Source organism: Candida metapsilosis, assembly GCF_017655625.1.
Source record: "Candida metapsilosis strain BP57 chromosome Unknown scaffold8, whole genome shotgun sequence".
Taxonomy (NCBI): Eukaryota; Fungi; Ascomycota; class Pichiomycetes; order Serinales; family Debaryomycetaceae; genus Lodderomyces; species Lodderomyces metapsilosis.
The window spans coordinates 157,235-183,874 of record NW_027138166.1 but is presented as its reverse complement, the minus strand read 5'-3'; the positions used below and the strand labels follow the sequence as shown (position 1 = coordinate 183,874).

At 39.4% G+C, this 26,640-nt stretch overlaps 8 protein-coding genes across 8 annotated transcripts; 1 reads left to right on the top strand and 7 right to left on the bottom strand. All coding sequences in view use genetic code 12, as the record gives it.

The window, feature by feature from the left end:
* Positions 1-12: 12 nt before the first annotated feature.
* KIN2 (serine/threonine protein kinase) lies at positions 13-4,167 on the bottom strand (the record flags this gene model as incomplete). Its single annotated transcript, XM_067694787.1, has 1 exon — positions 13-4,167. The coding sequence occupies one exon, from the start codon at positions 4,165-4,167 to the stop codon at positions 13-15; it is 4,155 nt and encodes a 1,384-aa protein (XP_067545980.1).
* A 735-nt stretch (positions 4,168-4,902) lies between these two features.
* On the bottom strand, positions 4,903-6,247 carry I9W82_005593 (LSM6; the record flags this gene model as incomplete). Its single annotated transcript, XM_067694786.1, has 3 exons — positions 4,903-5,136; positions 5,462-5,534; positions 6,027-6,247. The coding sequence occupies 3 exons, from the start codon at positions 6,245-6,247 to the stop codon at positions 4,903-4,905; spliced, it is 528 nt and encodes a 175-aa protein (XP_067545979.1).
* Positions 6,248-6,365: 118 nt separating this feature from the next.
* Positions 6,366-11,804, bottom strand: I9W82_005592 (uncharacterized protein; the record flags this gene model as incomplete). The annotated part of the gene is made up of 1 exon (XM_067694785.1): positions 6,366-11,804. The coding sequence occupies one exon, from the start codon at positions 11,802-11,804 to the stop codon at positions 6,366-6,368; it is 5,439 nt and encodes a 1,812-aa protein (XP_067545978.1).
* A 283-nt stretch (positions 11,805-12,087) lies between these two features.
* I9W82_005591 (cytochrome P450) lies at positions 12,088-13,653 on the bottom strand (the record flags this gene model as incomplete). Its single annotated transcript, XM_067694784.1, has 1 exon — positions 12,088-13,653. One exon carries the CDS (start codon positions 13,651-13,653, stop codon positions 12,088-12,090), a length of 1,566 nt encoding a protein of 521 aa, XP_067545977.1.
* Positions 13,654-15,100: 1,447 nt separating this feature from the next.
* Positions 15,101-16,666, bottom strand: I9W82_005590 (cytochrome P450; the record flags this gene model as incomplete). The annotated part of the gene is made up of 1 exon (XM_067694783.1): positions 15,101-16,666. One exon carries the CDS (start codon positions 16,664-16,666, stop codon positions 15,101-15,103), a length of 1,566 nt encoding a protein of 521 aa, XP_067545976.1.
* A 1,750-nt stretch (positions 16,667-18,416) lies between these two features.
* On the bottom strand, positions 18,417-20,081 carry PCK1 (phosphoenolpyruvate carboxykinase; the record flags this gene model as incomplete). Its single annotated transcript, XM_067694781.1, has 1 exon — positions 18,417-20,081. The coding sequence occupies one exon, from the start codon at positions 20,079-20,081 to the stop codon at positions 18,417-18,419; it is 1,665 nt and encodes a 554-aa protein (XP_067545975.1).
* A 1,333-nt stretch (positions 20,082-21,414) lies between these two features.
* NGS1 (Ngs1p) lies at positions 21,415-24,225 on the bottom strand (the record flags this gene model as incomplete). The annotated part of the gene is made up of 1 exon (XM_067694780.1): positions 21,415-24,225. One exon carries the CDS (start codon positions 24,223-24,225, stop codon positions 21,415-21,417), a length of 2,811 nt encoding a protein of 936 aa, XP_067545974.1.
* A 550-nt stretch (positions 24,226-24,775) lies between these two features.
* I9W82_005587 (crossover junction endodeoxyribonuclease) lies at positions 24,776-26,620 on the top strand (the record flags this gene model as incomplete). The annotated part of the gene is made up of 1 exon (XM_067694779.1): positions 24,776-26,620. One exon carries the CDS (start codon positions 24,776-24,778, stop codon positions 26,618-26,620), a length of 1,845 nt encoding a protein of 614 aa, XP_067545973.1.
* Between the last annotated feature and the right edge of the window lie 20 nt (positions 26,621-26,640).

Genomic DNA, 26,640 nt, shown 5'->3' with positions numbered 1-26,640 from the left:
TCTCTCTCTCTCTTACAAGTTCATCTCATTCAAAATCTGTCCAGCCAAAGTTTTATAATTCCACGTGTTTCCCAATAACTTCTTAAACTGAACCCCATACAAGCCAACTAAAGGAACTTTAACAATATGGATCTCAAACTTCAAAGGCGACTTGGATGCCGCCGAAGCAGCACCACCAGCGCTTCCACTTCCACCACTGCTGCGACGATACTGGTGTTGTTGATACTGCGCACTAGAATTACTAGCGGTGCTCGTTGTACGTTGATGATTAGCGCGATGCTCAATCTTGGATGAGATTAGCATATCGCTGCCGCCGGCATATCCACTCAATGACTCGGCTGAATTGTCAAAGTCAAGCGTATCATTAGCAAAATCAACATCATTAGGATTAGATCGGTTTTTCCCTTCTCCATCATCATCGTCACCTTCTCCATCACCTTCATTGTCACCATCGTGACCACCGTACATTCCTCTAATGGTACGCGCAGTAGCTGGTGTGTTGGGTGGCATTTGAACTTGTGAATTGTTCTTCTTTCGATACGTATTGAGAAAAGTGTTGCCAATGGAGATCTTCCTACGATGTCCTGATCCGGTACTACTGTTACCACTAATACCACCTCCACCAATAGTCAAAGATCGTTGTGGTTTGTTTTGACTAGCCGAGGGCGACAATGTTGCTCCTCCACCTTGCATATTCATATTCATCGATCTTTGGCGACTTGGAGTACGCACACCCTCAGATATAACCTGAACTTTAGGTTCATCAAATGACGATGATTTCAACGTAGACGACTTCAGTCTAAATGCATCGCCGTACAATTCATTCTCCACTTCATTCTCGTCATCATCGTTGTTGGCATATGCATCCAAAATCTGATCTTCAGCATCATCGTCATGCTGTGGTGCTGCTAGTGGTGGTTGAGGTTGTGCCGCCTGTTGTTGCACAGAAGGTGTATGCACGCAAATGAAACCACCCTTGACTTCTTGAAACCTCACCCCTAATCGACTCAATACACTAATAATATTGTATCTAATAACCGGCAATGGCTTGGTCGAAGTGGTTTGAACACTAAAGAACCCTTTCAAAAACAATGTCTTGCAATGCTCGATTGAAGGCATAGATCCTGGCTTGGCTTCATCATATTGCTTGATAATCTCCTCCTCGGTGAGCTGTGGCACTTCTTGAACTTCCATATCGTCCAATTTCACATCATCAAATAAAGCACCAGTAGCACTCTCATCGAATGATAATTCAGTATTATGTGGACTAGTTGAATTAACAAGCTCTAAATTGGCATTATTCTGAGTAGCAGTATTACTTCTTCCACGACCATAAGCATCTTTTCGAATTTGGCCACCAACAGACTTTGCTCTAGCAGTGGGGTGTAATTTACGTGATGATGATGGGACAGCAAGGGTTTGTTGCTTCGTTGATGTATTTTGAGAAACCGTATTTGTATTTGGGTCGTAGTTTGGTAATGGCGGCAAGTATTCCACAGGTATAAACCCATGAGGTCTGTTTGGTGTTGATGTCGATGCGGAGTGGGCATGCATAGCAGCATCTTTCCTCTCTCTTTTCTCGGGCTTTGTAGGCGATGCCCTTGCTCCCGATTCTCTTTCCTTTGCCGTTACCTTCATACTTACACCACGACGAACTAATGGATCCAAAGTGCTTTGCGAGGACTGTGGCAGACCTCTTCCAGAATCCAATTCATTGTGACCAGGTGGAGAAAGAATTTTCGGAGATCCTGATCCTTTCAGCTTTTTACTGGAAAGTTTCCTAAACAAGTTGTTAAAACCCGCTCCACCTTGAGCACTGCCTCTTGTTGGATCCAAAGAATCAATCGGAGTCGTACTACGAGGGCTCCTTGGTTGTTGCTCAGGAATAGCAACTTGATCATTTCTCATACTAGCTGCTGGAGGTGGATTATCAAATGTAGATGGAATGCTTGAAGTATGAGCTTGTTCTGGTAATGAAATAACAGGAGTTTGTGACGTAGTTGACGGAACACCAGGTGATTGCCCGCGCTTAGGATCCAATGTTTTTGACGGAGACCCAGCAAAGGTCTCGACTATCCTAGGCTGCGGCGTGTTGGGTGTTTCCTTAGTTGAGTTATACTGTCCAACTATAGGAACTTGGGTAGCAGTTTCATGAGAATAATGGCTCGAACTAGCTGGAGAGCTTCTTTCACTAGTCCGGATTGGTTGAGAAGTAAAATCTTCCTTTGGTGTGGGTAAGGATGCATAGGCTTGCTGTTGTTGTTGCTGCTGTTGCAAAAGCTTTTGCTGTTGAATTTGTTGCTGGTATTGTTGCTTTTGTTGTTCTTGCTGTGCAAGCTGTGCTTTAATAGCTTCCTCTTTAGCCCTCTTTCTCTTCCTCATTTCAAGCACTAAATAGTAAATCGAGATTAACGGATGGAACCCACCAGTGGGATCAGGAAGAATGTTGGAATTTGGAGCCGATGCGTATTCCTTGCCTTGTCTAGTGACATTGTACCAATTTTCAGTACTCATTTGATACTCGACACTGGTGAGTAATGTCGTCAACTCTTCAGCAACTGACTGCGCTGACCCTAAATCAAACGCAGCAATTTGCTTAACAACATCAGGATCCAATGGCAAACGCAAGGGCTCTCTTCGTGGAAGATAATTCGAAACCTTGTGATCGTAACCTTTATTCAACCAAGGATGCGAGCAAATTTCAAAAAGAGACGCTCTTTTATGAGGATCAACAACCAACATTCTTGACAACAAATTAATGCACTCCTTTGAGAGGAAATTTGGGTACTCGACATTACCTTTCTTGATCTTTTCGTGCAAAACAGAAACTGACTGGTCATCAAAAGGCACTTTCCCGCAAACCAACACATAGAGCACCACACCAAACGACCAAATATCAACTTCTGGACCAATATAAGGTTTTGCGCTTAGTAACTCAGGCGCAGCAAAATAAAGCGAACCACAATAAGTTTTTAACAAGCTCTTTGGTGAATATAAATTGGACAATCCGAAATCGATAATCTTGACATCTCCCTTTTCGTTGATCATGATGTTTTCAATCTTGAGATCTCTATGCACCACGTTATTTCTGTGACAATAATCCAACGCAGACGCTATACCTCGAGCAAATTTCCTAGCATGTTTTTCTTTCAAGGATCCATGAGCCACAATATAGTCCAACATTTGTCCTCCTTCAATGTATTCAAACAACATGTAGTAATGGTTAGTCATGGGCACCATCTCGTACAATCGACATATAAAAGGATGAAATAGTAACCTCCCAAGTGCTCCTTCTCGAATAGTACGCTTATCCCTGGCTAACTCCTTTTCAAATTCTTTATGCCTTTGTGCAGCTTCTTGAGATGTTTGTGGTGGCGGGTCATGCGCATGAGCGCGTTGATAAAGCTTTGCTGCTCGAGGAATAATCTTGACAGCACAAATTTCATGAGTAGTATTGTGTTGAGCCAACTTTACCTTTCCCATGGATCCAGCCCCAATGGTTTTTACAAAGTTCCAGTCACCAATAGCTTTCCTATGAAATTGCTGTTGTTGTTGCTGTGCGTGATGTGATTGTTGCTGCAGACGATGCTGTTGCTGCTGTTGTTGCTGTTGCTGCTGTTGTTGCTGTTGCTGCTGCTGCTGTGACTGCATAGGCGATGGCTGCGACGGGTTCGATTGCTGATGCATTGGCACAGCTTGCGGGTGCTGGTTAGGGTCGTATTGATGTGACAGTGGTTGCCTGTGCAGTTGTGGAGTTTGTTGTCGCTGTTGTGGTTGGTGATTAGAATACTGGGTTGGGGTCATCGGAGTGCGGTTCATCTGCTGTGGTGTAACCTGTCCCGGCTGTGCTTTGTTCAGTGTCTGGGCAGTCATATCTCTAGGTTTAGGGAGTGGCTTCGAATTACCCTTGAGAACTTCCGCATTTGTGGCACCCACGGGGGTCGCGGCTGGAGAAGGAATGGACAATGGTGGTAACAACTGGGCATCCAGACTTCTATCATTCAGCCCTGCAGAACTCAAATCTGACCTCGTCTTTGCAGTTCCACTACCACTCCTCAACATGCGAGGTGTTGCTGGATGGGAAGCAAAAGGGGTGTCTGACTTGCTGCTATCTGGTAACTGGCTCTTGCTTATGTCCCTTTGAAGAAAAGGATGATCTGTATCCATATTAGTTCAAGTCGGTGTTTTATCAAATCTAGGACAATTGATGGTGTATATAAAAAAAAAAAAACTGATACCAACTGTGCAAACTCGGTCAATGCTTTTGTTTTGACTTTGCCTCCTTATTGGTTATCTTTGAAGTAATCCTCAGTAGGCAACTAATTTAACAACAAGGAGCAATCTTTTATCTTCTTCAGTTTCAGTCTATGAATAATCGTAGTAACCAACCTCGAATCTCTCTATACCAAAGGGCCAATGGAATGGATTGCTTATGCAAATCTCTGACTTATTTTTAAAAATTTAGTTAGGAACTAGAAAGAGAGGGAAGAAAAAAAAAAAAAAAAAAACAGAAAAAGAAGAAAAGTAAGGGACCGTTTCCACCCTTTTTTTTTTTTTTTTTTGCTCGGTGATTCCATTTGGTCATTTATAAGATGGCAAAGGCTTAGAAGTAGTCTACAAGGCGCTGCAACTGAACGGAATTGCCTTGTAGTCGGCTCTTTTACTTAGCTGACCTCTTTGTAGAGACACTACAGTTGTCCAATTCTTTGTTACTGGTTATCTCGGTAGATTTAAAAAAAAGGTCGTGCGGGATTTACATTACGTCCAACAGGAGAAACAGCAACAGATTTAACTGCACAGATAAGCCTGAACTTTTAAAAGAATATTTTTTTTTATACATTATAGTATATAGTATACCTTTCCGCTAGCACCTGCTCTAGGTTCATTCACAATCTCTAATCCTTAGTGGTGAGCCTTCAAGTGTTGGTATTCCAAAGAGTAACCAAAAATAAGTACAACAATAGCTAAATGAAGCAATGGTTTACCTGAAGCGTTATCACCGTCAAAGTAAGCAGCTCTGTATCTAGCTAATGGGTTGGTTGGCTTCTTGGCAGCTGGAGCAGCACCTTGAGGCAATTTCTTGTAGAAAGAAACAACTTCTTGCATTCTTTTAGCATTTGGAGCTGAACCAAGGTTCTAAAAGAGACTGTTAGTATATGGAGCGTGTGTGAGGGATTATCAAGAGTCTGGTCCTTGTTGAGAGAGATTGGTCAGAGGGGGAAGAGGGGGAAGAGGTGGACATTGTCTGAAATGCCTGTCCTCTGAAAACTGTCCCGATTTCGGTGTTTCCTCAGAACGCCACCTTTTCATCCATTGCTGCATCTGGAACACTACTTGTCTTTCAAGAGCAAAAGAATGATGCAATTGGCCAGTAAACAAGCCTGTGTTTCTACCCACTCGTTTTTCTTCCCTAATCCTCTATTCCCAATCCTCTCAATCCGATAATGTGCCTCTAACATACCTTGGCTGAAGCAATCTTTGGTGGAATCAATGACGACAATTGTCTTCTAATAACAAATGACATGGTTGATGGTCTAAGTATAAATGTATCAAGAAGCGTCTTGTGTCGAAGGTTTCAAAACCGATTTTTTTTTTTTCTCTCTTTTTTTCTCACCTTCGCATTTTCTCATACGTTGATTCTATTTGACAAAAAGTTTTTCATTTAATTGGAGTTTGTACACGACTATAGAGAAATGGCCCACCATGAAGGCTTTGGATTGCCTAAAGCAACGAGGAAGATGACCTCTAGACCATTGACTGTTTAAATGTATTGATTATTGTACAAAGGATTATATTACAATTTGAAAGCAAATTTGGAGAGTGCTTGCCACCAGTGACCAGTAAGCAAGCCCAGCAAGGGCAACCAGCAGCTTTGAATACAACGTAACCCTCCTGTGCTAATGACACTACTCCTATCGACTATCCTACCTTATCAACGCCCCCGTTGATGTCACTCAATTTCCAGTAATATACAAAACTAATTTTCGTTAGTATCAATTCACCCAATGATTCATCCTTTTCGATACATACCAGTGTTTCCTCTAAGAAACAAGTCTCCATAATCTCTTGTCACATTGCCCTTGATAAACTCCTTACCGTTTTCTAATACAACATTCATGTAACCATCAATTGTTTGTAAATCGCCTCGATATTCAACCCCGTTGAACAATTTAACTCTCACTGGGGAACCTATTAGGTCACTTAAAAACTTTGATGGGTCCGTTCTATCAAATTCAGAGTCTGACATTGATTCAAAGTTGGCAATGTTTTATTTCCTACCTGGTGATGCTTTCGTAAAATAAAAATGAAATGAGAGTTGGGAAATTTGCTTTTATAAAATAAAGGTCGTGTAATTCTGTCTAAATCTATGAGCCTATGATTGAATCTATCACAGTGAATAACCGCACCAATTTTTGCAACAACTGGATCTCATCACTCTCCTTTGTGTAGAGAGTCTTACTGACTTGCCCGCTTTCCAATAAATAGTCTCTTTTCAAGACTCCCATAACCAAGTCGTCGACTGATTTCATAAATGATCTTGTTTGTATCACCCCTGGCTTGTAAGTTGGACCCATCGAAAGAAGCACCGTCGTAATCAATTCAAAAACAGGTACCACCAACTCATTCAAGGAGATCGTATCTTCCAGCTTCTTATCTGGGTTGACCAAATCTGATAACGATAACGGCGTATCCAAGAGTACCCTGATACTGATATTTTTAAAATCCTGAACTTCACGTACATTTAATGTTAGTCCCAAGTCGGGGTCAACCTTTAAAAATCTCAAGTTTGTCAACGTGGAAAAAAGCTCATTCTGCACTAATTGCAATGCTCCCTTTTGTGATTGTGCAATTTTGATAAGTAAGTATATATTCGCCTTGAATGCAGTGATCTCGACAAAAAGTTCGTTAAACGTTAACTCAGAAGTTGGTGATGCAGCTAGATGAATCACCTCATCCGTTCGCCTCAATGTTCTTATAACTTCCGACAAGAAGCTTTGCTTGAAGACATGGTTTGTAACGAAATTCACTTGGCCCTGAGTCTCTAACTTTAGAAGTGATTCAATCAAGAAAATCGAATTTATGCGCGAAAGCCCCTGTGAGTACAAAGCATCATTGGTTAATATCGGCAAAAGCTTTTTATGAATCGAATTGACCAATTCCAAGAATTTTGTGGATAACAACTTGTCTTGCAATACCATCAGAATAAACTTGTTCAATATGGAATAGAATTCTGAACGCATATTTGGTGTCGCATGAGAATTGATTGCACCAAAGGTACAAGTCTGAAGCAACGGCATAAGTTGTTCTAATACCAACAATGATTGTGACTTGTTCTGGAGATTGAAAAACTTGTCCACATAAAGGTCAAACAATGAGGCACATAAGGATACCAACTCTTCGGAAAATACAATGTCAGATTCAAGATAGATCGGCACCTTGGGTAAAATGGAGTTAAAAATGTCAATTATGATATCGCTGGCAGTGATCTGATCTTGCAACACCAACACTAAGCGGCTCCACGATGATAGGCATTTCAATTGAACATCGCGTGAATTAGTCATCACAAGGTACTTTGTCACAAACTCCTGCATCTTGTTTCCCTCTGCCATAACCTCTTCACTATATTGTTGTTTTGACTCTGGTGTGACCATGTTTGAGCTTTGGCACAATATTTTATAGATTTTTTGCAAAATTGAATAATCCAACGAATAATTTGGGCCTTGTACATGCTCCAAAATTGCTTCAACATCAAATGAACGATTTAAGTAGTCATACTTTTCCACCTCAAAGTTCCTAAAGTTAAAATTCAAAACATCAAGAAGGTCAATTATTTTGGCAGTTCCGTGGGGAAACAGGTTTTTGGAAATCAAAAGCTGTGAATAATGCTCTTTTTGAGTAGCTGATTGAACGTTGTAAAGCTCTAATGACAACAACTTCAACGCCATTTCTCGTTGAACAATGAATGCCGTAAATGCAGTTATGCTTGGTAAAGAGCTGATAAAATAGTTTTCAGTACTGGTACTAAGGTCCCCTTCAAACTCATGACCACACCAGCTAGTCATCAAATCCAACTTGGGTTGAAAACTAATCAACTTTTCAACCAAATCGTAATCACGCACCCTGCTCATGGTAATTCCCGATGACATTGGGTTTGAACAAAGCTTGATCAAAATTTCCAAAATCAATGACGACAATTTTGCCGGCCCAACATCAATAACATGACGATTCCCGTTACCAAAATCCAATTCTGAAATTAAATCCAAACTGTCCCTCAAAGTTCCCAAAAGGATGTCTAGTAATGTAGTGTGCTCGGAATAGGTCAAGCTTAAAGTATTTGCTTTGATATCGAAGCCCAATAGAAAATGTGCAATGCTAAGTGTCGGTTTCACAGGATCAAGGAAGTTAGCAAGAAGGTCCAATATTTCAAACTTTATATCTAAAGTGTCCTGTATTTCATCAAACTTATCCACAAATGCAAACTTGATCTTTTCAGATTCATCAATGTTCAAAAACGTGGTGAGTAATCGATCCATGTTTATCAATGGATCGGCTTCAGACTTGCTACTTCTAAAATGATCCGCTTTCCCCAATTTGCTAATAATCTTCAATGCTTGGAGGGAAATTGAATTATCACAATTCACAAATAATGCAATATGTGCTACTGAAGCCAAATTGAATAATATGACATCGTAAAATGTTTTAACACCAGACAATCCGAGAATTTTGGAATGATATATGTTATCAAAGATGGAAGTAGGTTGGTTTAGCACTTTAGTCATGGAAGTGCTGATACTCATGATTGAGTTTCGGTGAACTGGCTGATGCAGTATGTTTTTGCGGGTCAAAACCGGCAACAAAGATTTGTGAAAATTGTCTTGCATGCCCAATAAGGAATCCAACACATTTAGCGCCTGGTTAACCAAGATTGCAATATCAGCAGAAGCATTCACCGACTCTACCCCGTGGTCGAGTATTTTGAATAGAGCAGTATATGCATTGCTATCGAAAAAGCATGAAAACACTGCCAATGAATGATGCAATTTCACAAACAATTCGTAGTTGATAGGCAATCCCGGAATCAAAGAATCAAATATAGACTCAAAAGATTTAAAATCTCTGATGATCGTTAATGCAGACTCACTTAAAAATTTCCAATCAACTTCATGCAAAGAATCAATGCACAACTGGAGCAAGAGCATCTGTAAGGAATCCCTGTACTGCTCATTTGCCAAGCTATCTGATTGACCCAATACGTCAATCAAAAGAAATTCAATATAGGGCCATACTCCAATTTTGTTGTTTGGCCTATATCCATAACCCAAATCACAAGGAAAAGCTAAACAATATTTCTGGGTACTGACCAGGCTCAAAGGTTGTAATAATTTTTTCACAAGATCAACAAAATTGAGTACTTGACTGAAATGTGTTAAATTGTTTGAAAAAACTTCGATTGTTCCAATTGATCTCTTCTTCAAATACTTTTTTCTCTCCAGCTGCTTACTAAACTGATCATTCAGCAGGGTCAGGCTTGAATGCAAACCGTGGTACATCCAACGGTCCACTAACCGCCATGATTCATAACGTATAAAAGAATCCTCGTTGTCTTCGGCAATATTGCCCAATAATTGGAAAACTAAGTTTAACAATACAATTCTTGAATCGTCGCTAACATGGATGTCTGGCAAGTTTATATAGTTTGGGTTCAATGTAGAATTATGAGCATTGACATCAACCTGCAAGATTTTGCCACCATTGATCAAGTTATCAAACTCCAAAAACGCCTTTACGATTGGCATGAACCGGTTGAATGCCACGGATTTTATTTGATTAGCACGTTCGGAACCTGTCAAGTTCATCATAATTGATGAAATCAATCTCACAAACCCTGATATTGAGACTATGGAGTCCTCGGCAAGCTCAATAATAATTTTATTCTTGCCGGAGTCTTTGATATCTGCCATGTTCTTATTGGAGAAAACAAGCTCGTGTCGTTTATGGTATACATTCAACTGGTCATTCAAATCTTGTTCAAAGTTGCTGTTGAGAGACTCGATGTAGTAGTTTAGCGAGTCAAAGATGGAGTCAATGGATATTCTTGAATAATCATTTTTTTTTGCATGAGTGTTGTTGTTGGTTAAAATATCCCATATCTTAGTTGCAACATTGGAACCACCTGAAGAAATCGACGCCAAAAGGATGCTGAAACTAGCAGCAATCAAAGGCGATGTATTGTTATTCAATCCCCAGGATATAAAGCCAAGCACTTCATTAATTTTTGATTCATCGTTCCAAAATGCTGAACACAACTCAGGTCTGTTGTTACAATTGTAAGCAAAAGCCAAATAAAATCTCTCCAAATCAGCACGTTGAGCAATTTTGTCTAATTCCAGCAACGGGACATTTTCTGTCTTCGTGCGCTCCTCATTGTCACTATCTTCGTCACTCACTTCTTCACGACTATCTAGTAAAGACAAAGCAAAGTCCTCTTCACTGTCTCGCAAAGACGTTAAAATCAATGCCGCGTCTGCAACAAAAGTACTAAAAAAATCTTGCAATAAAGGAGATACCAAGGAGTTATTAAACTCTGGGTTCAATTTCAAAAAGGAAACATCAACCAATTTTAGCACATTGACAAACTCGGGCCTCTGCTTAGCGATATTCAAAAGCTCTGTTGTACCTTGATAAACAAACCTTTTGGGAACAAATGGTGGTACTGTTCTTTGTAACAATGATCTAAAGTCGTATGTGTCAGACAACTCAAAAACACGTCGCGTCTCTGGCGTGCTAGTTTCAGCACAAAAGCTCAATAACAACTCCATCACTCCAATTGAAATTAACAGTTCCATGTGCTCAACTATATTCTTTTGAAAGTCGTATTTCTTAGTGTCGTTGTGCTTGCACCACAGTATAAACTCGGTTAAAAAGATGAATGCTGAAACAATTTCAAATCCATGAATTTGTGCTTCTGATAAGTCAAATACGGTATCCTTTTGTCCCAGTGGTATGGGTTTTGTAATAAAAGTGTACAACTCATGAATCAAACCTGAAGTTTCCCTTGCTTTAGCATGAAAATTTAAAACAAATGGAAAAAAGTGAAAGACAAAAACATCATCATTTTGCAACAGCTTCACTATTTTTATAACTTTTTCATAATTTGCTAATGTCCCAATATCATCAAAGTAAGAATCGCTCAATGCGTACAACAATGAGCCTAATAGTTCGTGAAATTTAAACAACTGCGTCCTTGCAAAATTAACTCCATTAATAAACACTAAACTCAGCAAGTCGCCTGTTACTTTTTGTTTGTCGATCAAATCATTCAAAATATTAATGAGTTTGTAGATCTTGTCAAAGCTTGCGATGACATTTTCGAAAAGCGTGTTTGGATTCAAAGACAATACTTTGTTTCCAATAAGGAATGCCAAAATGTTCAAGACGTATTCAGCCCTGGTGAAGTAAGACAATTTGGCGCTGTCCATTAACGATGTCCCCTTCTTGAAGCTAACATCTTCGCTATAGAATAACAACTCCGCTGTGCATACCTCGTCCAAATCGAGCTCCGTTGATAGCAAAACACTCAACTCAATGAATTCTTGATTCAACTGCACTTCATCTCCGTTGCTGAACTTTAGTGGGGAATTCAATTTATTTCGAGACTCAGTCAGTGGTGTTGGAGTTTTCAAGACCTCCAAAAGATCATGAGATATACTGGATAAATCAATGGCTGACACATCAACATCAGATTGAAACTTTATTGCATTGTAAATCTCCTCAAACAAGTCGGACGACCAATGTTGGGACATTATAATTCAGTTGATATAAGCTGCTGATTGCTAATGGAAGCCTATTTACGATTGATGCGATTGACTTTTTGTTTTTTTTTTTTTTGGCTTTCAGGAAAAACCAACGCTACCGAGATGTGGACAAAGTTATTGTTGCAAACTGTAAACCACACCCAAAGAGATTACCCCAATGGTCTTTGATCAAAGTGTTAGAGACTACTCTTCTACATTGCTTCAGTATTCCCAAAAATAAATTATTCTATCCAACCTAAATAAAGAAAGAGCAAATCAAAGAAATAGCAATTTACTCCATTTTGACATTACATCCATCATACAAAGACATCGTCAAATGTGACATCTTATGTGGTGGATATGGGGTCTTTGGATCCATCCATAATGTTCCAAACTCTTGTACAAGTCTAGTTGTAACATAACTAGCTTCAGTTAAAGCAAATTGTTGTCCAAGACAGATTCTTGGTCCACCATTGAATGGAACAAAAGCCCAACCCAACTTCCTTGTTTCTGGCTCAAACCATCTTTCAGGTCTAAAATCAGAAGCGTCTTTACCGTAGAATTCCTCCAGCCTGTGAAGGGCATAAACTGAGTAGCTGACAGTTTGTCCTTTGGTGACTAAAATAGGAGACATTCCGTCTGGTCCACCACCACGAGGTAAGGTTGTGTTTCTGGTAGCGACACGGAAGTTCTGTGGCACAGAAGGGTACAAACGTAAGCCCTCATTGAGAACAGCTTTCAAGTATTCACAGTTCTTCAATGACTCAAATGTGATTTCCTCAACTTTTGCATCTTTACCTAATCCAAACTTGGAGCCAATTTCTTGTCTCAACTTGGCTAATACTTCTGGATTCCTTGCTAATTCAAAAAAGACAAACGATAACAAACCAGCTGTTGTGTCTCTTCCGGCAACCAAAATGTTCAATAATTGATCTTGCAATACCTGTGGATCTCTTGTGTGTTTAGCCAATTCGTAAAGGAAAACGTATCCATCTTGTTTTTCCAACTCTTCTGGTGATAATGATAAGGCTCTCTTAACATAATGTTGAGCGAACTTGTGTACAACAGCATTGCTTTCTTTGAATTTCTTTGAGTTCAATAACCAATATAAACCTTGCATGACTGCTCTTGAAGCCAAGTAGTTCTGAGAAAAGTTGAACGATTCAGCAAACTGTTCTTTTCCATCAATTTCATTCGAATCGGCTTGCATTCCGATACTAGCATCCTTTAATGAGTCAACTGATTCCCCGAATAAAAATTCGGTAGCTGAGTCAACAGTGAATCTGAAAAACAACTCTTGCAAATCAAATATTTGCCCTTTATTCTTGTATACGTGTTTAAAAAACACTTGCATATGTGGCTCCAACATCTTGACGTGCGATATTTGTTCTCTTGCAAATTGTGGGCGCAACATTTGTCTTGAATCTTTCCATCCTTGATTATCCAAAGTGAAGATACCATCTCCTAATAAAGGCTTAAACTGTGGGTGTCTAGTACCCAAGGAAAAATCACTAAATTGGGTAGCCAAAATTGCTTTTATATTTTCAGGATCCTTTGTAGTCCAAACTTTTATAGTAAACATTCTTGTCGAAAGGGTGTGGACACTTGGGTTTGAGATTTTACTATATCTCTCCGCTGTAAAATCTACAAGTGTTCCATCCTTTTTCTTTTGAATTAACGTGAATGGAATCTTGAAGCCTAAGTAACCGTCGCCTTCAGCATTTGTCTCTTTAACAGCTCCCAACTTTTTCATCAAATATGCTTCTCTGATTTTAGTGTAGACAACATAGAGCACAACCAATGCCGGTGCCACAACATACCACTTGGTGGCGTAATCAACAATTTCAAAGTCAGACATGATGGATAGCAACTTTGTGAATGACTTCTGAGAGTGGAATGACAACAAAGATTGGGTTAGATTGGGTGTGAATTTATGGTTCTATTTAAGTCTTCCTCCTATAAATAAAACAAAAAAAGGCCAATTTCACATGCCAACGTTTATCACTGCATATAATAACTTAGTTTTGTGGTTGAAAAAGGAAGTGCAATTTTTCTTTTTTTTTTTTATCCGCAATCGTATTTTCATAATGAAGTAGCTTATAGAATACTTTACTGAGTCACATGGCATGGGCGGATAATATGTAATGGAAGAAGAGGATGACAATTCCTTGTTAGTAAGTCCATTTTGAGGAAGCATTTGCTGATTAAGGTGGTTATATCCTCTCATCTTACTCCACTTTGTGCATATATGTAGCTTGCCTATTTTTGCTCAAGTTTAACTCCGGAGGGGAGGTGAACTCCTGTAAATGGAATGCAGACATCTGAAATCTGGGAGATGCGTCAATCAAGAACAATCTTCAATAGGACTCTTGGTGCCCTTCTAGATCCAACTCTAGAAGGCTGTGTCATTCCTTGCCTCTGTCTCACTATTAGCCTCTCCAGTTGAAGACCAAATGTGTAACAGTAAGAAGAAATTGGATGAAGGTTGTACAAAATTTGATTGCAAACTCCGAAACAGCATTTTCCCCACACCTAAAGAGTAGCAAGTTTAACACAAAATAAAAAGTTTAGAAAACTTGCATTAATTCCGAAACATGGAAAACGACACAAAATGAGTAAAATATTGAGAGAGGTTACACAGTAAGTTTTGAATAGCTCCAAAGAAGAAGAAGCTCGTCATTGAACTAAGCTTTCTTCAGGCACAAAAGTACAAATTGAGAGATATATTGTGGGAAGAAAATCCAGTGTCATTTGTTTGTTTGTTTGTTTTTTTCGGCACGGGTAGAACCATGACTATTCCCGACTTCCACAAATTTATTTAAGTTCAATAAGAGAGGTACCTAAACGAATACAAAGCCGTTGCGATCTATTAGACAGTTCGATCATGTATGGGGTATTTGAGCTCGTTGTTCTCATGCAGTAGGTTTATCTCTCTCGTAGTGTTTGTAAACTATGCTGCTGTAGGTACTGTAGCAAGGTGAAACAGCAATGAGCAGGTTTGAAGTTAAAAAAGGATTTCACATGATTGTTTGGATGATTAGATTAAACAGAGAAAAGGATGCAGAGCTAACTATTGACGGTATTTTGATAGACTTTCGTGTGTTTCGCAAAAATCTTAATGTTCTCATCTTCAAACGCTTTTGACTTTGCTTATTCGAAAACGTTATCAAGAGTCAAAAAGTAAGTTTAAGTTTATGTGATATCAGCGAAAGCCAAGTCGCAACTTCATTGCATTTACAATCGCATTCTCAACTATAAATATTTATTTAAAAGCAATCTAAACAAAAGACACAGGGTTAAGCAACTTACTCCATCTTGACATTGCATCCATTGTACAAAGACATCGTCAAGTGTGACATCTTATGTGGTGGATATGGGGTGTTTGGATCCATCCATAACGATCCAAACTCTTGTACAAGTCTAGTTGTAACATAACTAGCTTCAGTTAAAGCAAATTGTTGTCCAAGACAGATTCTTGGTCCACCATTGAATGGAACAAAAGCCCAACCCAATTTTCTTGTTTCTGGCTCAAACCATCTTTCAGGTCTGAAATCCAAGGCATCTTTACCATAAAACTGTTCCATCCTGTGGGTAGCATAAACGGTATAGGCCACAGTTTGTCCCTTGGTCACCAAAATTGGAGATTGTCCATCTGGTCCACCACCACGAGGTAAGGTGGTGTTTCTGGTAGCAACACGGAAGTTTTGTGGAACAGCTGGGTACAAACGTAAACACTCGTTGAGAACAGCTTTCAAGTATTCACAGTTCTTCAATGACTCAAATGTGATTTCCTCAACTCTAGATTCCTCGCCCAATCCAAATCTGGTACCAATTTCTTCTCTCAACTTGGCGTATACTTGTGGGTTCCTTGCTAATTCAAAAAAGACAAACGATAACAAACCGGCTGTTGTGTCTCTTCCAGCAACCATAATATTCAACAATTGATCTTGCAATACCTTTGGATCTCTGGTTTGCTTAGCCAACTCGTAAAGGAAAACGTATCCATCTTGTTTTTCCAACTCTTCTGGTGATAATGACAAAGCTCTCTTGACATAATGTTGAGCAAACCTATGAACATTGGCATTACTTTCTTTGAATTTCTTTGAATTCAATAACCAGTATAAACTTTGCATAGTTGATCTTGCTGACAAGTAATGTTGAGAAAAGTTAAATGATTGGGCAAACAATTCTTTTCCATCAACTTCATTTGATTCAGACTGCATTCCGATACTAGCATCCTTTAATGAGTCAACTGATGCTCCAAATAAAAACTCTGTCGACGAATCAACAGTGAATCTGAAAAACAACTCTTGCAAATCAAATAATTGCCCTTTATTCTTGCGTACATGTTTGAAAAACACTTGCATGTGAGGTTCCAACATCTTGACGTGTGAAATTTGCTCTCTTGCAAACTGCGGACGCAACATTTGTCTTGAATCCTTCCATCCTTGATTGTCCAAAGTGAAGATACCATCTCCCAATAAAGGTTTAAAATGAGCATGTCTTGTACCTAAAGAAAAATCATTGAACTGAGTAGCTAAAATTGCTTTGATATTCTCTGGATCTTTTGTCAGCCAAAGCTTCATACCGAAGATTCTCATTGAAAATGTAGGAGAATTAGGATGTGGAATGTCATTATACCTTTGTAACACGTTGTCCAAAACAGTCCCGCTTTTAGTCCATTCTATGAACCAGAAAGGAAGTCTAAAGCCAAAAGTTCCATCACTTTCTACGTTTAACTCTTTGGCAGCCCCTAACTTTCTCATTAAATATGCTTCATTGATTTTGGTGTAGACAACATAAAGGATGATCAATGCAGGTGCCACAATATACCACTTGGTGGCGTAATCAGCAATATCAAAATCAGACATGATGGTGGTGTGGCTGTATGTGTGTTGAAGATTAAGTTTTTTCGTTGAGGGTAAGGAGTTGGGGGGATTTGCAACCCTATTTATATTAGCTCTCTTGGTTATGGGACACCATTCAAATTGCAAAGTATTCTACTCCGCAATCTTATTGTTGTCACCACTCTCCATAGTCACACACTGTTCGATGGCATAAGTTAGGGGAAGATACGTACAATTTTGTGATTAAGTCCGCTTTGCGGATTTAAAGATGGCTGAGGGTAAATTGCCTTCTCCACTTTATATCGTTGAGAGAAAACTGCAAAAGCAAAAAAAAAGATTAAGAACTCAGTTCATTACTGTGAAACGGATATCTATAAGTTGCAGTGTTCTGTGAACAAGTTGTGGGTTTAGCCCCTTGGTTAGGCCAGATCTAATCATACATAAAGTTACATTAAAGCTTCACTCACTTTCCCTTCACCTTTTGGATAAGAAGTCTTAGTGACACAATACTGATTAAATGTATGACGTTTCCCCGCATGAGTGATAAACGACGACTCCTGTATATTTTAAACAGAGAATATGATACAAAAGCGCACATAAATCGCCAGCTCCGATAGAAAAGTATTGTAAAACAACTGGCACAAATGTTATGAATTGTTATGATGATTCATTAGTGTAGTCTTCCCCCTAATTTCCAAACAGTGAATAAATCCGGTTCAAGGAAAAAGAAGATTATTCATGGATTGAAACGACAAAAAGATAAGTTTCTTCAAACGTTTGATTCTTCTGTTACAAAGTAAATTGCGGATAAATGATACTTCTGTCGAAGAGCAAAAGGCAGTGCCATATAAAAATCTCAGCACAAGGTGCTTTAACTCGTCTCATCCCATATAATGCGATTTTAACGAATCGCCGAGAACCAATCGTAGATGAACCACTGCGTTTCAGGCTAGATCTTGAACACCCTTTGTGCACGCGGAGATATAAGCCCGACTCCTGATGTCACATTCATGCAAATTGCAAATGTCTTGCAAAGTCCGCTTTCTGATCAAGATATGCTACTGATGGTCCAACCATAATTTCCGCGAGTCTGGTGAAAAGAACAACCTTCACCGCTCCCAATAGAGGGGCAATACCCCTCTTGTGAATAGATCCGCTTGTGGCAGGCGGACTTGGATTTTAATACCTCCATATCTGGTTATTGATTGATGATGAGTTTCTCACGTGAGCGGAAGTACTTCCTGTGAAAAGTAATGCACATGTGTTGCAAAATTTTGCCGCAAATGGATGTAATCAGTTAAAAATAAGATACTCTTTGTGGAAATTCTTTGATCGAGAAGAGTTTTTGGTTGAAAATGCTTGCAAAATTTACCTAATTTTTTTGGAAAAAAATTGATAGGGCTTGAAAGACACGGTAATATGATTATAATGATATCCAAGAATACTATATACCCTCTTGATTCTTGTAGAAAAATCTGACTGTCGAGTTGTGCTGGATACTAATTGCATTACATGTCGTATATTGCGCGGCATTAAATGCGACACTCGGTAGCAACTGTTCCTAATAACGCTCACCAATGTCTTTGTAAGACCATGTGCTTATACTCAAGTTAGTGTAAGCTAAGACCGACAATCATGGTGGATGCCGTCTATCTCTCACAACCTTACAACACTCTCCCTCATTCAGAGTAGACACTACAATTGCAATTTAAACCAACAAAAAATATACCAAATTATAGAAAAAGACCTATACAAAAAAAAAAACTGAAAACTATTATACAATTGGACCAGCTTTCTTGACTTCCTCAGTAGCTTGATCACTGTACTTAACGAAGTTATCGTTGAATTTCTTACCAAGGGATTGGATTTCCTTCTTGAAGGAATCTTCACCACCAGTCCAAGCTTTAGTTGGGTTCAAGATCTCGCTTGGAACACCTGGACAGCTCTTTGGAACGTTCAAGTTGAAAGTTGGGAATTGTTCGTATTCAACCTTTGACAATTCACCAGAGTGGATAGCATCCAAAATGGCTCTGGTGTATTTCAATGAACATCTCTTACCACCTTGAGCAACAGAAGCACCAACCCAACCAGTGTTCAATAACCAAGCGTTGGCCTTGTGTTCGGAAATCTTGTCGGACAATTGTTGAGCGTATTTCATTGGGTGCAAGACCAAGAATGGTTGACCGAAACATGCAGAGAAGGTAGCTTGTGGTTCAGTAACACCTTCCTCAGTACCAGCCATCTTGGAAGTGTAACCTGAAATAAAGTGGTACATAACTTGAGCATTGGTCAACTTAGAAACTGGTGGCAACACACCGGAAGCATCACATGTCAACAAGATAATGTTTGATGGGTGAGTGTCAGCCAAACATGGAATCTTGGCTGATGGAATAAAGTCAATTGGGTAAGCACATCTAGTGTTTTCAGTGATTGCTGAATCTGAGTAGTCAACAACTTTGCTGATTGGGTCGTAAACAACATTCTCCAAAATAGCACCGAACTTGATGGAGTTGAAAATTTCTGGTTCCTTTTCTTGAGACAAGTCCAAACATTTGGCGTAACAACCACCTTCAATGTTGAAGACACCGTTGTCTGACCAACAATGTTCATCATCACCAATCAACTTTCTGTTTGGATCAGCAGATAAAGTGGTCTTACCAGTACCAGACAAACCAAAGAACAAAGTGATATCACCTTTGTCAACACCTTGGTTACATGAAGAGTGCAAGGTCAAAACCTTGTGCTTGATTGGCATCAAGTAGAACATAACAGTAAAGATACCTTTCTTCATTTCACCAGCATATTCAGTACCCAAGATAACCATTTCCATATCTTTAAAGTTGATTTCAACTGAGGTGGATGAAGTCATACCTTTAGTGTGAACATTAGCTGGGAATTGTCCAGCATTGTAGATGGTGAAATCTGGTTCACCAAAGTTGGCCAATTCTTCCTTGGTTGGTCTAATCAACATATTGGTCATGAACAAGGCGTGGTAAGCTCTAGCACAGATAATTCTGACCTTGATTCTGTATCTTGGATCCCAACCAGCATAAGCATCAACAACAAACAACTTTTCTCTAGTTCTCAAGTAGTCCAAAGCTCTTGATCTGGAAATTTTCCAAGTCAATTCATCAACTTGTTTGTTGACAGGACCCCACCAAATGTGGTTTGACGAGGTTTCTTCATCAACAATTCTTTTATCACTTGGAGATCTACCGGTTTTCTTACCCGAGTAAGCCATAAGAGCACCAGTCGAGGAAATGGTGGTTCCCTTTTCCAACAAACCATCTTCGTACAAAGTTGGTGGAGCGGCATTGTGTCTGACAATGGTATCAGTGGTCAAGTTCAATTTCTTGACCAATGGGTCTTGAGTGCTCTTGATGGAAGGGTGTCCTTCGAAATTGATAGTAGATTCAACGGCAGCTGGTGGTGGTGACATGTTTAATGAATAAATATGATTTTAATTGCTAGAGGAAAAGAAAACAGAAAAGTTGAAAATTTTTCAAGGAAAATGAACCTGTATTTATATTCTTTATATCGTAACCTGTTTTGAAATATTTTTACTTCCATTAACCCACTTTTTCCTTTTGTTCATTATAAAATTTTTCAGTTTGTACAATTAAAAAAGTTTTATGCAAAAAAGAAAAGAAAATGCTACAGCGTTGTTACTTTACGTTACAGCGCATTAGCGGCACTTGCGCCTACTACAAGACACTCTGGTCATTCAGAATCGCTCCCCGACACTTCTATTTCCTCTGAAGCTGTTCATACTGAGCTTCCTTTCAGTAGTCTCTGTACCGGGGAAGGGTCGTGTGAGTGTGCCCAAAGCAATGAAATATGGGGTAAAAAAAAAGTAGTTCCGAGATTCTCCATGCCGGGCTGACGATTTTTCCCGAGGTCAATATTGTGCGCACAAAGAATGTGCAGTTCAAAGTTGAGACCCGAGGTACAGATACGGGATAAATTTAGCGAATGGGGGCGAAGCTCTAGTCGGAAGAGCTGGTTCAGACTACGACCGACCTCCTTATTTCGCACAATAGTAAAGCCTGATGTGGCGACATAGTGTCACGATTTTCTGAATGAAATAGTGAATTTAAAATAGAATAATTTTTTATTTAAAAGAAAACACGTTACTTTTTTATTAGTGTTGCAATTGTTCCTGCTTTGCGTGTACTTTGGGCTAGATTTTGACCTGCAGTAGATGTTTTATCACCCAACAAACCCCTTGTTCAGCTAACAGGAAAATATGGGCTGAGCAGTTACGACATTTTCCGATCATTTATCCTTTTTTGTGTAATTTTGTGAATAATGCTTGTGAAAGAAGTTTTTTTTTTTTCACCTAAATCGGAAATTAAGAAAACAGAAGGAACATTTGAAACGTTAGAGAAAAGGTTGTGGAGTAATGAGCTAACAATGTAACGTCAAAAGCCTTTGACTGTTTGATGTGATATCGACTGTTTTTCCATTTTCTTTCTCCTATTTTCGCGTAAACTTTATTACTCCCCGCATTTTAGTATTTCTTGTCACTTTTTTGTTCCATTGTTTACGTTTAACACCGGGGCGCGTCTGTAAGGCCAGCGGAGCTGAAAAAGTTCTTTCTTAGGTGATTTTCTTACACTGAAGCTACGGCTACTACGGAAGCCCGACAGGACCGTCGTGGAATTTATTTACGGGAACTTTGAAAGGGGTTTCGATATTTCATTTCTCCGATTCAAAAAAAAAAAAAAAATACGTCATAACGGGTTAAGAAAATTCGTCTCTCTTTTGATAAACTATTGACACATCTTCTTATCATAGTAATCGTAATAGTATCTCCACTTCTCAAATCCTATATCGCGCATACTAGTAATTGTCTTTTCATCGTCAACAACATCACACATTATACATTGGTTTAGCATATCTTCATCGTTCAAAGAATTTTTGAGCTTTGTTATTGCGCTGCAAATTAAGCCATACTTGAAGATATCCACCAAATTGGAATACAGTTGATCAATCACTGGCGCAATAATTCCACCTATCGTAGGTACAGTCGAGCTACCTCTTTGCTCATCATCAATGCATTGGTCGATAAAGGGGAAGAATTTAGAAAACTCTGACTTGTTTGTGAATAATATAACACTGCCAATCACAATCAGTGAACTTGGCTCCAATGCAATGATTATTTTAACCTCGTGGGCCAACCTTGAAGGAGTATTCTTCATTGCTTCTTTGTAATAGGCCTTATACTCAGGTGAAAGATCTCCCCGCTCAATTAATCTCTCCAACTGAGACAGTCCTGTGCAGACATCAAACCTCACTCCCACAATCATCAACTCTTTCAAGATGCGTTCAGGCACCAGCCACTGACTTATATCATTTAATCTCAAAACGCATTTTTTGGGAGACTTTTCATCTTCCCATCCAACACGCCTTAGAAATGTACGACTACCACTGCAGAGGTTGCCAAATACGACAAGTGGGAATGCTGAGCCCAATCTGATTTCAGTACAGTTTTTCTCCCTAGTTAGATAGCGTTCGGCCCTAGCATTCAAGTTTCTTCCAATACTGTGTAAACGTTTGGATTTTTCAACAATGATGAAAAGAACGTGTCCTATCGTCCCTTCACACCACGTCAACACTGCTCCATATAGAATATTTAATGACGAGTTTCGCACAACAAAGTGCTTTTGATTTGACGTGGCTAAAAGTCCTCCCAATCTCTTACAATATTGCTCGTCCTTAATATTGACACCATCCTCATCCTCCCATTCAACATCCTTTAATAACTTGACTAGCCCAGATAGATCCCTTGCAATGTCAAACTCATCAACCAACCACTTTCTTTTGATTTGTTTCATATTGACATCATCGTGACTATGCCTCCTTTTCTTTGCATGCTGTTGCTCTCCGGGTATGCAACCTTGCGGTTCAAAGTCTCCCAAAAGCAAGGATGCCACATTTTCCAACGCTTGCTTCGTATAATCATAGCAACAAATATACACACTGCCCATCAACTTGTCATAAAAGAAGTCGTACGGAGACAGTGTGGCAACCACAATCAACGGTTTTTGCAACTTCGATGCAGATCGCTTCGATAATGCAGGACTTGCTCCACAAAGCACCGAAACGTATTTGACAATACCAATTTGATACATGTTTCTCGAAGCTTCACTTGTAAACACAACAACAATGTTTGCCTTTTCTATCAAGGACTCGTGAAGTGGTGTCAAACCATTTGCCGTGTAAGTGGTATGAAGAACAACATACTTTTTTTTTGCATTCACCTGATGTTTGGATAGAAACTTGCCAAAGCCTTGAAACACTTCTTCACCGGTGAAGAGGCTCTCTGTCAGTGCTTGTTTCGGGGCAATAGGGCTTAACAAAGGGCTCAATACCAATATTGACTCAAGTTCAGACGATTGTTCAAAATGCTTTGATAGCGGTAATAGTCCACCATAATCCCGAACCAAAGTGATTGATTTCTGATATGCCAACAGTGCTAATTCCTGATGTCGTTTCCATTGATCTGGGCACTTATATTTGAATAATACTGGGCTCTCTTGTGCTGACGTTATTCCATCTGGAAAGATCTCCTTCCAAGTAGGCAATTTCTTTTGCAAAGTCTCTATTCTCTCAAAGCTAGCAAGTACTGTATCATCGTCCAAATTCCCATTTATAATCCCTTTCTTTATTGAATCAATTGCTTCATTTTGCAACTTCAAATCATGGCATACCATAACTAAATCACACCCTGCATTAATGGCTAAAATCACCCCTTGTCCTAACCCTATAGAATGGTACAAAGCCTCCATTTCCAAACACTCACTGATTACAACACCATTGAACCCTATTTCTTGTCTCAACAACTGATTGATGATGACTGGTGATAAACACGCATGAGCTTCATCAGGACTGATGTTGGGCACTCCACAACCAGCTACACTAATACCATCCAACAAATTTGCATGAATCAAATGTGCAAATGGCGCTGCATTGCTTTGACGAATTTGATTTAGAGTGTCTCCCATCATAGGCAACTCGAGTAATGAGTCAACTGTCGCATTACCTATCCCGGGGAAGTGTTTCCCCATTGTAAATAAGCCACCATCACGCAACCCTTTGGCGCACAGCAGTCCATACTTTTGTACATCCTCGACGGTAGTTCCAAAACTTCTGACCCCAACAAGTTGATGCGATAACTTTGTCACCACATCCAAGACGGGTCCTAATATGATACTAAATCCAATCGCTTTTAGCTCTATTGCTATGGCTCTCGATATCTCATACACCAATTTGGGATCACCTGTTGCTGCTAATGCCATCGCACTAGGGTATTGAGTGAGGAAATCCGGGTCAAATAACGAGTTCATAATTCCACCTTCTTGATCAATAGCAAACATGATTGGATATTTGTAGTCACCCTGCGTATATGCAATATATTGGAGGTCTTTTATCAACTTTGACATTTGTTCAACACTCACAGCATTCTTTCGAGACAAGATCATTGATGAAATCTTGTGGTCAACTATCAACTTATAGGCCTGCGAGGTTACCTTGGTTCCTTGGAAACCACCGCAAAGTAACTGCCCTGCTTTTTCCTCCATTGTATGAGTGTTGGTGGGATTAGAGATGGGGAAAGTGCTGAAGCGGAGTTTTTTATTGTTTATTTTTTTTTTTTTTTTGTGATCAAGCTACGCGGGTTTTACACCCTGAAGATTGCAACGATACATTTTGAATCGTACCAAATGCTTCTCTGCGCTTTCTTTCCTAGAACTTTTACACAAGTAAGGTACCTTACTTTTGAAGTTGTTGCATCAGGGCTTACACAGTTACGAAAAGTGCATTTTCCACGTTAAATGGCTAGTTTCAGATTTTCCCGATTGATACAGGCCTGACGCCAGCGTCAAGACGATAGCTCTTGCAGTCTCTTGCAATTTTTTTCCATCTGTCTGTATTGTAGCTAGACGTGTACTGACTCTCGTGGGTCGCAAGTCAAAGTTCAATGGAAACAGAATTTCCAAAAAGGGAAATATTGTAAATAAAAAAGTTTTCCAAAGAGCGCAAAGAAGCATGGCGCATTTTATTTGACCCTCCTTTTGCAACCAGCGGGGACATCATATCTCCCGAACTCAGGCGTTGTGTTACCGATTGTAGATGGGGATTCCTGAGCTATGGGAAGTCTTGAAACCAGGCTTTGACAAAAGGATATGCATCGATGAGCTAGTAGATCAGTATATCAAAAAATTAGGTCGACCACCAAGAATAGCTGTTGATGCTTACATGTTTATCTTTCAATCTGATCACAGCTCTATAATTAGTGATGATAAAACAGGCATCATGGTCCAAAACTTTATGTCTAAAATCCTTGCCTTGATTGGTTTGAATGTTTCAGTGATTGTGGTTTTTGATGGGATACTAAAGCCGGACAAAAGTGGATCAGGCAGTCCACAAGACTATGAGAAGGAATTGACAAAGTTGCAATACACAACTAGCTTTGCTGAAGCGAATGAATTCATTGAACAGTTAAAAGAGACCCTTAGAGTGAACAAAATTGAGTTCTTGCAAGCCGCAGGTGAAGCGGAGGCTCAATGTGCTTACATTCAAAAATTGGGGATCGTGGACTTTGTTATATCAAATGATGTCGATAGCTTGGTTTTTGGTGCTACACAGGTATTAAGAAACTACAGTCGGTTTGTTGAGGACATTGGCCATTCACCAAGTAAAAAACTGGCCACTTTGAAACAAAAGTATTACGTCACCCCAGTTAATATGAAACGAGTCGAAGAGGAAACTGGACTAACGCGAGTCAGATTAGTGTTTCTAGCTACCTTAAGAGGAGGTGACTACTCCTCTGGTGTTAAAAGGATGGGGATTGTTAATGCAAAAAACTTGGCTCTCAGTGGTACATTATTTGGAAAGTTCTACAATAGATCATTAACTAAACAAGAATTGAAAGAAGCAAAGCGCTTGGACCTGGTACCATCGGAGCCACCTCCAGACTTTGCAGAAGAACTCGAGCACTGTTTTGTGAAGAAGGATGTCGCTTCGATATATCCTTGGGATGCTAGGAAAGATAAACAAACAAGAGAGGGTTTATTCAACAAATTATTGAATTCTCTTAACGAGTCTTTACTGGTTTTTAACCGTGACATATTTGGAAGAGGAGTGACCATTACTGAACGCTTTGCATTTGATGAATACTTTGTGCTTTTGTATTTCTTCCCGCTTGTGCAAACAACCTTGCCAATATTTCTACCTTGGACTTTAAGCTCTGGAGAACTAGAAACAAATTTCAAAATTACCTTAAGAATGCAGCAGAAAGAAGAACTTTCACGTCTGAGTGAAGTTGAGAGTATTGATTTTGACGACGATATATCATTGATAGTCCTGAGCGCTAACCACCTTTTTGTTCCAAAAACATACAGCTGGCAAATAAAGCACATTGTTTTCAAGTTGGCGTCCTACACGACTATGGTTAAAATCACCAATGAAAAAGTCGAGGATGGTGTGGAAAAGGTTATGTTAAAGTACGATGAGCGGGAGATCCGCAACAAATTTCCAATGTCAGTCGAAGCAAGAAGAGTTATTGAGTCGCCGGAGAAGGGCAAGAATGTTGATGATAACATTAGTTATATTTGGATTCCCACCTCATTAGCAAAAATGTATTGCCCTCAATTGATAGCTGAATACGAGCAATATAAGCATGAAAAGGCCCAAACAAAGAAAGGCAAGAAGTCGTCACAAAAGACCACGCTAGATATGTTGGAGTATTCACCAACCAAGAAATCAAATTCTGGATTTGATCTCTCACAACCTATACCGTTTGAGATAAAACCTTCAATATCACCTCCAAAGCGTACCTCACCAAAGGGAAAAGTGAAAAAGCCATCCCCGAGAAAGAATGTAGCAGATGATGATAGTCAAAGAAAGTTGGACTTCTATTTCAAAGCAAAGAATGATATTGGTAACAATCCATTTCTTGATGCAAATCCCAAGTAGTGTGACACAAAAAGACAGGA